The sequence below is a fragment of the Dromiciops gliroides genome, chromosome 2 (assembly GCF_019393635.1).
Source record: "Dromiciops gliroides isolate mDroGli1 chromosome 2, mDroGli1.pri, whole genome shotgun sequence".
Classification (NCBI taxonomy): Eukaryota; Metazoa; Chordata; class Mammalia; order Microbiotheria; family Microbiotheriidae; genus Dromiciops; species Dromiciops gliroides.
The window spans coordinates 192,782,648-192,796,782 of record NC_057862.1 but is presented as its reverse complement, the minus strand read 5'-3'; the positions used below and the strand labels follow the sequence as shown (position 1 = coordinate 192,796,782).

General features: G+C 46.1%; 1 protein-coding gene across 1 annotated transcript in view; it reads left to right on the top strand.

Moving 5' to 3' along the window:
* Nucleotides 1-701: 701 nt before the first annotated feature.
* The window catches only part of SPTBN5 (spectrin beta, non-erythrocytic 5), a 104,060-nt gene continuing 90,626 nt past the window's right edge, over nt 702-14,135 (top strand). Inside the window, exons 1-8 of the mRNA XM_043980561.1 lie at nt 702-812; nt 1,372-1,539; nt 5,587-5,703; nt 8,144-8,301; nt 9,559-9,787; nt 10,517-11,148; nt 12,611-12,749; nt 13,873-14,105. Of these exons, the coding sequence (XP_043836496.1) occupies nt 702-812; nt 1,372-1,539; nt 5,587-5,703; nt 8,144-8,301; nt 9,559-9,787; nt 10,517-11,148; nt 12,611-12,749; nt 13,873-14,105 (1,787 nt within the window). The remainder of the gene's footprint in view (nt 813-1,371; nt 1,540-5,586; nt 5,704-8,143; nt 8,302-9,558; nt 9,788-10,516; nt 11,149-12,610; nt 12,750-13,872; nt 14,106-14,135) is intronic.

The window sequence follows — 14,135 nt, the reverse complement described above, 5'->3', positions numbered from 1 at the left end:
TTAATGCCATACCTTCTCTATAGTCCATCCCTTCTCCAATCCTCAGTTTCCTCATCTGTAAAATAAGAGGGTTGGGCTAAATCAGGGGGTTCTTAACCTTTTTTGCATGAGTCATAGACCCCTTTTGCAGTCTTAATTAAGCCTATGGATCTCTTCTCAGAATCATGCTTTTAAATGCGTAAGATCAAATATAGAGGACTACAGGAGAAAACAATTAGATCAAAATACAGTTATTAAAATATTAATAATGGCAAGTTCATAGAAAGGTTAAGAACCCATAGATTAGGTGACAGCTCTAAATCTATGATTTATTTATTTTATGATCATTTTCTATATTACATGAATTCTTTTCAAGGAGGGGATCCCAAAGCTTTGAGGAAATGTAAATGACCTCCTTCTTATTAAAAAAAAAATTTTAAGAGTATGGGCCCCCTCCCCCATACCACCAAGGGCAGCTAGGTGACACACTGGATAGAACACCAACCCTGGAGTCAGGGGGACTGGAATTCAAATCTGACTTCAGACACTTAACACTTACTAGCTGTGTGACCCTGGGCAAGTCACTTAACCCCAATTGCCTCACTAAAAAAAAAAAAAAAGAGGGAAAGAGGATACCCTCTAGTCCCCCTTAGCAGGAGCAAGACAATTATTACCTTGCCTAAGGTCACCAGGTGATGGGTCTCCCCAGCTCAGGCACCATCATGGACTCAGAGTATGAGCAAGGCCACGTACGTAAGCTGCAAGCACAACACATGAAGATTCAGGAGAAAACGTTCACCAACTGGGTCAACAACATCTTTCACCATGGCAGGGTAAGTATTTCTGGTCCCCCACCCCAGCCACATCCATATCACCATGGAGCTTTTTATCAGTGAGTTCCTATTCTGCTAAATACTACCTACATGACCTTGAGCAAGTCACTTAATCTGGAGGAGGTTCTGGTCCAGGGAAAGAGCACTGGCTCTGGAATCAGAGGAACTGGGTTCAAATCCTGTTTCTCAGACTACCTTGTGACCTTGGGCAACTCACTTCACTTTCCTGTGCCTCAGTTTCCTTATCTATAAAACGAGGGTGTTAGACTTGATGGCTACAGAGGTCTGTTTCAGATCTAGATTGTGATCCTAGGGTCCCATGCTTCAAATCTGCTCCCCATAGCAAAAGAATCAGCCTCTGAAGTCCTGTGTCATCCCTCCTGCCCCCTGGGATGTCCCCTTCCCTTCCCTTGGGAATCCCAGCACTGTGATTGTGTGTGTTGAGTAGGGGGAGGGTAATGAGGAGGTAGAGAAGCCCAAGATGCTATGTAAATCTCTGGAGCTGGAAAGAAAAAGGCTAGCCTCTGCTGACTCTCTCTGCCTCCCTCCATCTTCCCAGGTTGGCATCAAGATCCAGAATATGTACACTGAGCTGGGAGATGGAACCCACCTGCTGAAGCTGCTTGAGCTCATCTCCGGGGAGGTGCTGCCCCCGCCCAACCGGGGCCGAATGAGAGTGCATTTCCTGGAAAACAGTGGCCGGGCTCTAGCCTTCCTGAGGTCCAAGGTGAGGCCAGGGCCCCAGAGACTCTGGAGGGAGCATGGCCGTGACACTGGAAGGCCAAGAAAGATAGAGAATAGAGGGAATCAGGGGCAACCCCACCTCCCTCACCACGCCCCCTCCAAAACATAGATGTGGCTTTGAGAATACTTCAAGTCAAATCAGGAAGGAGTTATTATTATTATTATTATTATTATTATTATTGCAGGGCAATGAGGGTTAAGTGACTTGCCCAAGGTCACACAGCTAGTAAGTGTCAAGTGTCTGAGGCCAGACTTGAACTCAGGTCCTCCTGAATCCAGGGCTGGTGCTTTAGCCACTGTGCCACCTAGCCGCCCCCCAAGGAAGGAGTAATTATTATATAAATTGGAGTGTGGATAAATTAATATCTATTCTTTTTTATCATAAATGTATTTTATTATTTTCCAGTTACATGTAAAGATAGTTTTCAACATTTGTTTTCATACAATTTTTTTTTTTTAGTGAGGCAATTGAGGTTAAGTGACTTTCCCAGGGTTGCACAGCTAGTAAGTGTGGGTTAAGTGTCTGAGGCCGGATTTGAACTCAGGTACTCCTGACTCCAGGGCCGGTGCTCTATCCACTGCACCACCTAGCTGCCCCTTCATACGATTTTGAGTTCCAAATTTTTTTCTCCCTCTCTCCCTTCCATCCACCATCCCTAAGACGGAAAGCAAGCTGATATCGGTTATATGTGTACAATCACATTAAACATATTTCTGCATTAGTCATGCTGTGAAAAAAGAATCAGAACAAAAGGGGAAGCCTCAAAAAAGAAAAAACAAAAACAAAAGTGGAAACAGTATGGTTCAATCTGCATTAAGAATCTACAGTTCTTTTTTCTGGATGTGAAGAACATTTTCCATCATGAATCCTTTGGATAAATGAATATCTATTCTAAGAGAGAATGCTCTGTCAGGACGGCTATTGACCATCCTGACAGCTGAATCCCAGATGTATGAACTGTAGAATGCAGGAGTGAGGAAAGGAAATCGAGGGATACTTTAGAGGAAGGTGATGTCAAATAAAGCCATGAGGAGAATAATTATAATAGACCATTTACACAGGTTTGTGAAGAGTTTCAGATGCGTTACCTGCTTTGGTCTTCACAACAACCCATAGAGATAAGTAGTGGCCAAAAGAAGTCAATAAGGATTTGTCAGGGCTTACTGTGTACTAGACACTGTGCTAAGTGCTGGGAATACAGACAGAACCTGCCTTCAAGGAGCATATTATCTTCTAGGAGAAGAGAGAACATAAAAGGAAGCTCAATAGTGGAATGGTAATTGGGGGAAGATATGCACAGGGACATGGTAGAGAAAGTCCAGAGGGGCAGGAGTGAATTCTGGAGAGGAATAATAATGCCCATGGCTGGCCTGGGCACTTTCCTTAGAATGGAAGACCTGAGAGGAAACAGCCAATCAGAGGAAGAGGCCTCTGGGTTGAAGCATATTTCTGGTTCAAGAAGTCTAGAGGTGAACCAAACTTCCAGGGTGAGGAGGCTTCTGTGGCTGGTGGAGAACATCCTGAGAGGCAGGAGTGAAACCTGGAGAGGTTATTATGCCTATTTTTACATATTAGGAAATTGAGGCCCAGCTAGATTAAGTGATCACATAGTCATTATTGGAATCAGGATCTGAATGTAGGTCTTTCCTAATTTCAGATCCAACTCTCTTAAAATTTTAAAAATTTTTTCTTTTTTATTATGAATTTAACAATCATCAATAAATATGTCTTTCACTATACAATGAACAAAAAGAGGATTGTCTATGACACTGTGAATTTCCGTTACCTATAGCTTTTAAAAATTATATCAAATTTATAAAATAAATTATTATATTAAATTTATTAAATTTAACTGTAGTAACAACATCACCCTGTTTCTAGCTTTCTTTCTGATGTATAACATTGTTATCACTTTTTTTTTTTTTGTGGGGCAGTGGGAGTTAAGAGACTTGCCCAGGGTCACACAGCTAGGAAGTGTCAAGTGTCTGAGGCAAGATTTGAACTCAAGTACTCCTGAATCCAGGGCCGGTGCTTTATCCACTGTACCACCTAGCTGCCCCCTAACACTTATTTTAAAGAAACAAATCAGATACATGGTATGATTGGTGTCAGGGAATAGCTATTGGAAAAGAATGGAAAGGAAGAGAAGAGAATGATTTGACTGTGGACTATATATGTAGGAACGAGATGGGGTGGGGGGAAGGCAAAGAGGATGGAGGGGTGGGGAAGAGAGAGAGAGAGAGAGAGAGAGAGAGAGAGAGAGAGAGAGAGAGAGAGATTTGGAACAGTACAACTGTACTGTTGTACTTTTAAGAGTCACTAGTACAATAGGAAAGCATTTAATTAAGACCTTAAAACCATGTAAATAGTAGTTGAGAACTAAAAGAAACAAACAAAAATAAACTCGTTCTTCATAGCAACTTTGTGGGACAGATAGGGCAAATTATTTTCATGTTAAAGATGAAGAGGGCAGCTAGGTGGCGCAGTGGATAAAGCACCAACCCTGGATTCAGGAGGACCTGAGTTCAAATCCAGTCTCAGACACTAGACACTAGTTGTGTGACCCTGGGCAAGTCACTTAACCCCCATTGCCCCACTTAAAAAAGCACACACACACACACAAAATCCAGCCTCAGGCACTTGACACTTACTAGCTGTGTGACCCTGGGCAAGTCATTTAACCCTCATTGCCCCACAAAATAAACAGATGATATGTACAAAAATATTTATAGCCGCTCTTTACATGGTGGCAAGGAATTGGAAGTTGAGGGGATGCCCATCAATTGGGGAATGGCTGGACAAGTTGTGGTATATAAATGTAATGGAATACTATTATGCTGTAAGAAACGGTGAGCAGGAGGAGTTCAGAGAAACCTGGAGGGTCTTGCATGGGCTGATGATGAGTGAGATGAGCAGAACCAGAAGAACATTGTACACAATATCATCAACATTGTGTGTTGATCTACTGTGATGGACTATATTCTTCTCACCAGTGCAATGATATAGAAGAGTTCCAGGGAACTCATGATAGAAGAGGATCTCCAAATCCAGGGGAAAAAAAAGAACTGTGGAGTATAGATGCTGAATGAACCATACTATTTCTTTTGTTTTTGGTGCTGTTGTTTTTCTTTTTTGAGGTTTCTTGTCATTGCTCTGATTTTTCTCTTATAACATGACTAATGCAGAAATATGTTTAATGTTATTATGTGTGTGTGTATATATATGTATATATATAAACCTATATCAGATTACCTGCTGTCTAGGGGAGGGGGGAGGGAGAGAAGGGAGAGAGAAAAATCTGAAATTGGAAAGCTTGTATAAACAAAAGTTGAGAACTATCTTTACATGTAACAGGAAAAAAATAAAATGCTTTATTAAAACTCAAAAAAATTAAAAATAAACAGATGATAGATAGATAGATATAGATAGATAGATATAGATAGATAGATAGATAGATAGATAGATAGATAGATAGATAGATAGATAGATAGATAAATAGATATAGATAGATAGATAGATAGATATAGGTAGAGAGAGATAGAGAGAGAGATAGATAGATAGATATAGGTAGGTAGATAGATAGATGATAGATAGATGATAGATGATAGATAGATAGATAGATAGATAGATAGATAGATAGATAGATAGATAGATAGATAGATAGATAGATAGATAGATAGATGAGGAAACTGATGTTTAGCAGGTTACTTGCTCAAGATCTCATGGCTATTTAGGGTTAGAACCAGGGTTTTAACGCAGGTCTTCTGACTCAAAAGTACTCATAAGTTAGTGGGGTTTTCCACTACGTCTGGAGAACAAAATAATGATGGGTTGACCAATGAAGGTAGGGGATTGGTGTCCCCCCACTTCAACGCCAGGAGGAACCCAAAGGCACCTGCCCAGCACCTGGATCCCCTAAGTTCTGAAAGCCCTATCAGTCTCCATTCCTCCTGTCAATTCTGCCTCCTCTACCAACCCCCTCCCATCAGGATTCATCATGGCTCCTCTTGCTAACAAATGACTCTACAGGTGCCAGTGCCCTTGATTGGTCCAGAGAACATCGTAGATGGGGACCAGACTCTCATCCTTGGACTCATCTGGGTCATCATCCTGCGTTTCCAGATCTCTCACATTTCCCTGGACAAGGTACTGCTCAGACCCAGCTCTCAGTTTCCCTCACTTCTCCTCTGCTGGCCTCCACTCTCCCTGGTCACACCTCCCCTTCTTCTTTTTTGGACCTTATATGGACATAACCATTTCACAGCCTGATGATCGAATTCTAGCTCCTGCCTCCCTTTACTGACACTCCCTCCCTGGGCCCCCCAGACTCACTCGGGATTCTGCTCCTCTCTGAAGCTCATGTTCAGAGTTATTATTATTATTATTATTATTATTATTACTACTGTTATATTCTGCCATCTGCATAAAAGTTTGAGGTAGACTTCAGGCTATACCCATTAAGTCAAGATTTGTTTCAATAGCTTGTGAAAAAGAATAGTTTTGTTATCCTTAGTTACCCACCTCATTCTGAAAGACAGGGGATAGAGGATTAAAAAGCTGGCCTCACAGTAAGGAAGACCTGGGTGCAAGACCTGTCTCTGATATATACTGTCTTTGTGACCCTAAAGCAAGACACTTAGGAGCAGGTAGGTGGTATAGTGAATAGCACAGTGGCCCTGGAGTCAGGATGACCTAAGTTCAAACCCGGCCTCAGACACTTGACACTAACTAGCTGTGTGACCCTGGATAAGTCACTTAACCCCAATTGCCTCTTTTAAAAAATACACTTAACCTCTCAGTATCCCAAGGCAACTCTCTTGAACTTTAACTTTCTTTTGGGGGGTGGGGGGGAAGAGAATGCTTCTCCTTCCCATAGTGATAATGGGCAAGCCATTTAATTTCTCTGTGCCTCAGGCAACTTTCTAAACCCAGGGTTCTTACCTTTTTTTGTGTCATGGATCCCTTTGCCAATCATAGTTTAAAGCCCTATCGACCCCTTCTCAGAGAAAATGTTTATAAATGCATAAAATTAAATATGGAGGATCATAGAAAAAAAATCGCTTTTAAATTCCTGGATCTCAGGTTAAGAACACTTGTCCTAAGACATCATTGTTGTTGTTGATGTTTTTAAGCATTTGCTTCTCTCCTAACAATTGGTTCAGTGGAGTTCTTGGCCAACCTTGAGTGTCACCCATTCTGAAATCTGTAAAGACTATACTTTTCAGGGCAGCTAGGTGGTGCAGTGGATAAAGCACTGGCCCTGGATTCAGGAGGACCTGAGTTCAAATTAGGCCTCAGATACTTAACACTTACTAGCTGTGTGACCCTGGGCAAGACACTTAACCCTTATTGCTCTGCAGAAATTTTTAAAACTTAAATTAAAATTTAAAAAATAATAATTTGGGGGGCAGGTATGTGGCACAGTGGATAAAGCACCAGCCCTGGATTCAGGAAGACCTGAGTTCAAATCCAATCTCAGACACTTGACATTTACTAGCTGTGTGACCCTGGGCAAATCACTTAACCCTCATTGCCCTGCAAAAAAATAAATAAATAAAAATTTAAGACTATAATTTGCAGAGCACTTGCCTACCTGCTTTTGTAAAAGAAGAGTTTGTCCTTGGGAATTATCTGCACCAATGAAATCACAGGCTTGGACGGTTCACCAACCCTGAAAAATGTGGATATTCCTCTTTCACATGTCTACTTACATTTTTGTATCCCAAGGTTCTCCACATCTTGAATCCCTATTTATGCCAGGAATTCAACCAGGGTCTCAGCTCAGATAGAAAGGAAGATATTTGAGGCAGGTAGGGGGCATGGTAGATTAGCATGCCAGGCCTGGAGTTAGGAAGAGCTGAGTTCAAATTCTGCTTTAGACACTTACTAGCTGTGTGACCTGAGTCAGCAAGTAACTTAACCTGCCTCATGACTAGTTTCCTCATCTGTAAAATGGGGATAATAATAGCACCTACCTCATAAGGTAACTATTGTAAGACCCAAACGAGATGAAAACAATGACTAATATTTACATAGGGGCTCACTATGTGCTAGGCATTCTACTAAGTGTTTTACAATTATCTTTTTCATTTGATCCTCCCAACAACCCTGGAAGGTAGGTGCTATTATTATCCCCATTTTACAGATGAGGAAACTGAGGCAAACAGAGGTTAAGTGACTTGCCCAGGGTCACACTGCTTATTAAGTGTCTGAGGCCAGATCTGAATTCAGGTGTACAGTCTCAAGGCCCAGCACTATATCCACTGCATCACCATCTGCCTCCAACATATATGTTCAATATATAACATAATTTTGGAACTTTTGAAGTTTTTATGTTGGAGGAAGAGGAGGAGGAAGCAAGTGATAGTGGTGGTGGTGTTGGTGGTATTGGTGGTGGTGGTAGTAGTAGTAGTAGTAGTAGTAGTAGTAGTAGTAGTAGTAGTAGTAGTAGTAGTAGTAGTAGTAGTAGTAAGTATTCTCCGCCAAACATAAGGTTGGGGGAGGAGATAGGGAAGAGGGATGCAGGCTTTGACCCCAGGCTTGTGCAACGCCCCTCCTCTGAGCTCAGTCCTTTTCTCCCTACCAGGAGGAATTTGGGGCCAGGGCAGCCCAGCTGTCTGCTAAGGAGGCGTTGCTGGTCTGGTGCCAGCGGAAGACAGCTGGCTATCCCCACGTGAACATCACTGACTTCTCTCATAGCTGGAGCGATGGGCTGGGCTTTAATGCCCTCATCCACGCCCACAGGTCAGAAAATGGGCACCCTCTTCTCCCACTTTCTTTCCCCAGGCCCCATGCAGACCTCTGCCTCATTCCCAATGAACCTGGGGGCATCTTTAATTCCCTCAGGCCTAGAAGTAGGCACCCCAGGGCAAGGGGGAGGAGGGAAAGCGAGCCTGGAGAAATGCCTTGTTCTCCTCAAGTATCTCTGAGGGCTGGCCATCCCTCCCCCACTTCCCTCTGTTGCACAATCTGGTCATTGGGTAGAGACTGGGCGTGGGAGAGGAGGCATAGGGGATGCGAGGATAATAATAGCTGATGTTTATATAGTACTTTAAAACATTACAAGCATCTTACAAACATTGTCTCATCTGAGCCTCCCAATAATCCTGTGAGGTATTATTATCCTCATCTGTAAAATGGGCAGAGTTGAGAGAGGTTAACTCATTTGTTCATGGTCATATGAGTCGTGTCATAGGTGAAACTGGAACCTAGGTTTTCCCAGTTCCAACTCCATGCTCTATCCACTATGAAAAAGTAGGAATAGTTAGCACAGAAATAAGGGGGTGGGGGTGGGGGGAAGAGTGATCAATATCTGAATCCAAGTGATCAATATCTGAGTCCTTGACTCCCAGTACAATCTTGTGGCATATGTCTGCCCTGGGCAACATTGTGAACCTGGCAAAATTTGTCTAGCACAGACTGACCCACTTTTCTGTTTCTCCCTCATCGGAGGTCTTGGAGCAAAAGCTTTATGCCCACTTGTCAAGAAGGGTCGCTAGATGGCGCAGTGGACAAACTGTTGGACTTGGAGTCAGGAACACCTGAGTACAAGGCTGGCCTCCACTGTTTATTAGTTGTGTGACCCTGTTCCAGTCACTGCAACTCTCTCAGCCTGTTTCCTCATCTGCAAAATGGAGATAATAGTTACTTATTAAAGAGCATACCGTTGTTGGGAGGATCAAATGAAATCACATCTGCCAAGTGCTTTGCAAACCTCAAAGTGCTTGCTATTAAATAAATAAATATAAATATAGAAATGCTAGCTATTATTATTTATACATAAATATTATTATTTCATAGGAAGGATTCTTTTTCCATTTCCAAAATTCTGTGATAGAGACTTACCCCACGCTCAGGTGGGCAGAGAGGCATATGACTCACTTGACAAATGGGTGGCCTATCCTAGGCCCAGGTGAGCTCCATTGGGCTCTCCCCTCCCCCTTCTCTGGGCTCTGGCACCCGTCATTCCCTCCGTCACTATCTCCAGCTGACCTCCCACAGGCCTGACCTGATCAGGTACAGCTCTCTGCAGCCAGGACGCCCCCTGCACAACCTGGAGAACGCTTTTGAGGTGGCTCACAGAGATCTGGGCATCTCCAGGCTGCTGGATCCCGAAGATGTAGCCGTTCCGGAGCCCGAGGAGCGCTCTATCATGACCTATATCTCTCTCTACTACCACTATTTCTCCCACCTACACCAGGGGCAGACCGTCCAGAAGAGATTGGCCAAGGTCTGTGTGGAAGGGTGGGAAGATGGCTCTAGGAAAAGGGGAGGGGGTGATGATTGCTCCGCTGTGCCCTTCCTCCTCCCCCCGCCCCCCCCCCACTTCCTCCTCAGCCCCGAGGTCGCTAATTCCCTAAGAGGATTGCTAGACAATAGAAAGCTCAGAACGGAGGCAGAAAGTAAAAGGGACAGTCAGCAAGGGCGAGGTGCCCGCTTCGGGGTGAGGGGAGAGGCCGAAACTCTTCCTTGAGCAGAAGCCATGAATCTTTTTGGTCCCATGAGCTGCTGGGGGCGGTGGCAGAGCCTGGGGCCTGGAGCTGCTATCGTCAGGGTGGGTGTCCGTCGGGGACACTGAAGTCCGTGGGCGGGAGCTGCTGGAGAAGGGGAAGGGGGCGGAAGGAGGCAGAGAGTCTAGCCGGGCAGCGGAAGGATCAGGGACCCCAACCTCCACAGCTGAGGAAGAAGGCAGGGCCGAGCCCCTTTCCCTCCCTTCCGGGCCGGCCTCGCCGTGCCTGAGTGAGGGCAGCAGCAGATGACCTTGCAGGACAGTCGGGCATCTGGCCTGTGGGGCAGGCCGCCTTTTTAAAAAGCTTCCCATCGCAGGTGTAGGAGCAGGCCTCTTTGCGGCCATCGGGGTCATCGATGGGGCGGCCGAGCCACGCCGAAGCAGACAGCTTGCTCCGGCTCTCAGCGCACCCCAATCATTAATTCCCGCCTCTCCTCCCCTGTGGCCCAGATCCTGCAGCAGCTCCAGGAGACGGCCGCATTCCAGGCTCAGTACGAGCGGCTCGTGGCCGACCTGCTGGCCTGGATCACCGAGCGGGAGGCCCAGCTGGAGGAGCGGCGCTTCCCAGACACCCTCCCGGCCATGCGGCAGCTGCTGGCCGCCTTTGCCGCCTTCCGCACCGAGGAGAAGCCCCCTCGGCTAGAGCAGCGAGGGACAGCCGAGGCGCTGCTCTTCCGCCTGAGCACTGCCCTTCGGGCCCAGAACCGCCGGCCTTTCCTGCCCCCCGAGGGCCTGAGCCCCGGGGAGCTGGCCGGGCGCTGGGCAGGCCTGGAGAGGGCTGAGGCCCGTCGGGAGCAAGCCCTGCAGCAGCAGCTGCTGAGGCTGGAGAGGCTGGAGACGCTGGCCCGACGCTTCCTGCGCAAGGCCGCCCTCCGGGAGAGCTTCCTGGGGGACATGGAGCGGGTGCTGGAGCAGCTGGGCACCCCTGTGGTCAGCTCCGCCCTGCTGAGTGCTGCTGGCCAGAAGCTGGGCGCACTGGAGGCAGATGTGCTGCCCCAGGAGGGCCGTTTCCAAGCCTTGGCTGAGATCGCCTCCTTCCTAGAGCAGGAGCAATACCACAGCTGGGCAGATGTGGCCCAGAGGTAAGGCTCCTTCCCCCAGCCCACCTAACCCTAATTCCATCCCAAGTACCTTGACCGCCCCAGGCCTTAGGGCTCCCCTCTCCAGCCCCTCACTCGACCACAGTAGAACCTAATCATTTTGCGGGGGGGGGGGGGGGGGGGGGGGGAGGCAGTTGGGGTTAAGTGACTTGCCCAGGGTCACACAGCTAGTAAGTATCAAATGTCTGAGGTCACATTTGAACTCAGGTCCTCCTGACTCCAGGGCTGGTGCTCCATCCACTGTGCCACCTAGCTGCCCACCCAATGGCTCCTAACAGATGGCTAGGGAAACTCCTTTAGAAATAAATATCTCTCTCCGGGATGCCTGAAATTCATACTCACTCAGCAGCTGCCTAATCCAACACATACCATAAGGGAATCCTCCCAATAGGATACTGTGTCTCTTTCACCGTTGACAATTCATTCCTTTGAGGTTAGCCTCTACCCTCGAGGTCAACTCTCTTTAAATTAAAACACCCCTGAAAGGGTGTAATCCATTAAGCTTCTTACACCTTAGCAGCAAAGAATTTTATAGGAGAGAGACTTGCCAACATGAGGGTCTGAGTCTCTTGTCCTAGAACGAGAGTTTGGTTTTGTTTCTTTGTTTGTTTGGTGTGTTGTTGTTGTTGTTGTTGTTGGGGTTTTTTTTGGGGCGGGGGGCAGTGAGGGTTAAGTGACTTGTCCAGGGTCACACAGCTAGTAAGTGTCAAGTGTCTAAGGACAGATTTGAACTCAGGTCTTCCTGAATCCAGGACCAGTGCTTTATTCACTGCACCACCTAGGTGCCCCAGAACAACAGTTTTTAACTGTTGTTATAAACCCCTTGAATAGTCTCATGAAGCCTATGGACCCTTCTCAATAATAGATAGCTAATGGGGGTGGGATGGAGTAGGGGTTTCACTGCTAAAGTGAAAGAGGCACTGAAAAGTAAAGTTATTGTTTGGTTCCACCTGGCTCCCCTTGGCCAGGTGAGACCCTAGTGAGGATAGCTGGGACCCAGGAGAGGAGTTTTGGAGAATTAAGACATTCAGGACATGAGGCAAGGTGGCAAGTGAGAAAATGACCCAGATGGAAATAAGGAAGGATTTGAAGAGGGGGAGGAGGGGTGGGTGGAACCTGAGGTTGGAATTCCAGTTTTGTTGCTAGCTGTGTGACCTTAGCCAAGTTACTTAACCTCTCTGGGCCTTCATCTCTAAGAACTCACCCAATTCTAGAATCCTCAGTTTATAGAAGAGGGCTTGACAGAGCCATTGCAAGGTTCCACAGAATCAGAGGCGAAGCTCTTTTGACTTTGGGGTGGCCCCTCCCTCTGTCCCACAGTAGGCCCCAGCCAGAGTGCCAACTGCTACCATCAGACCACACCAGACCCTCTCCACTCCTCTGTCTAGCTCCAGCCCCAGATGGTTTCCTCCTGCCCCCATCCCTCCTCCTGTGTCCTCTCCAGGCAGAAGGAGATCTCTCAGCGCTGGGAGCGGCTCCTAGGAGGGCTTCGAGAAAGGAGGGAGCATCTGGCAAGCTCTCGGGTGGCATTGGGGGTGCTTCAAGAGGTTGATGCTGCTGATGAAGAGCTGAAAGAACTACAGGTCATGTCCAAGGGATCCCAGCAGCCCCCTTCAAGGAATACAGCCCATTAGGTCTATGGTATTTGGGCAGCTAGGTGGTACTATGGATAGAGTGCTGGGCCTGGAATCAGGAAGACCTGAGTTCAAATGTGGCCTCAGACACTTACTAGCTGTGTGACCCTGGGTAAGTCATTTAACTCTATCACAGTTTTGTTATCTGTGAAATGAGCTGGGAGAGGAAATGGCAAACTACTCCAGTATCTTTGCCAAGAAAACCCAAAATGGGGTCACAAAGAGTCAGGACTGAAAACAACTAAACAACAAAATCTAGGGCACTGAACTGAGAGGCAGGAAGCCCTGAGTTCAAAAGCTACCTCAGGGGACAGCTAGGTGGCACAGTGGATAGATCACTGGCCCTGGATTCAGGAGGACCTGAGTTCAAATGTGACCTCAGACACTTGACACTTACTAGCTTTGTGACCCTGGGCAAGTCACTTAACCCTCATTGCCCAGCCAAAAAATAAATAAATAAATAAATAAATAAATAAATAAATAAATAAATAAATAAATAAATAAATAAACCTACATCAGACACTTACCAGCTATGAAATCCTAGGCAAGTCATTCTGTGCCTCAGTTTAATCTATAAAATTGAAATAACAGGACCTGCCATACAGATTTGCTGTAAGGATCAAATGAGACAATATATGTAAAGTACTTTGCAAACCTTAATATAATATGCAGATGTCCCAAAGATCCTAGTACACTTTTAAGCTAATAAAACTTAAAATTCCAAACCCCAATAAATCCACAACAATACTAAGATCACATACCTAAACAAACAAAAAAATACTGATATATAGCATGTTCAGTTAATAAAGTTTAAAAAACAGTAGTAAAATTTTTTGAACACCCTGGATAAGTATTAGCTTTTGTTATTGTATTATTATTATTATTACAAGAGCCCAGGATATCACCCTGGGTGTGGTGCTATCCACAACATTGGCCCCAGGGGCACTCACTGGTCCTCACTCACCCCAGTATGGGGTACATCATCTATCCAAGGCACTGAGTCCCAGAGGCAGTGGTTGGGACTGGGATCCCCTTGATGGGCACTACACTGATTATGGTTCTCTGACCCTAGGTGCTGGCAAGTTCCCCGGTGTGTGGGCAGCATCTCACAGAGGTGGTGGAGCTTCTGCAGAGACATGAGCTGCTGGAAGCTCGAGTCTCCTCCCAGAGTGCCCTTGTGAGCCGCCTTGTCCAAAGGACCACACAGCTGAGCACTGTTCCAGGCACCAACCTGGATGGGCTGCAGATTCGAGCCTGGGGCTTGTCACAGGTCTACCAGAGCCTGATTTTACTCGTTAGAGCCCGGTGAGAACCCATTCTCCACCCCTTCCCCTA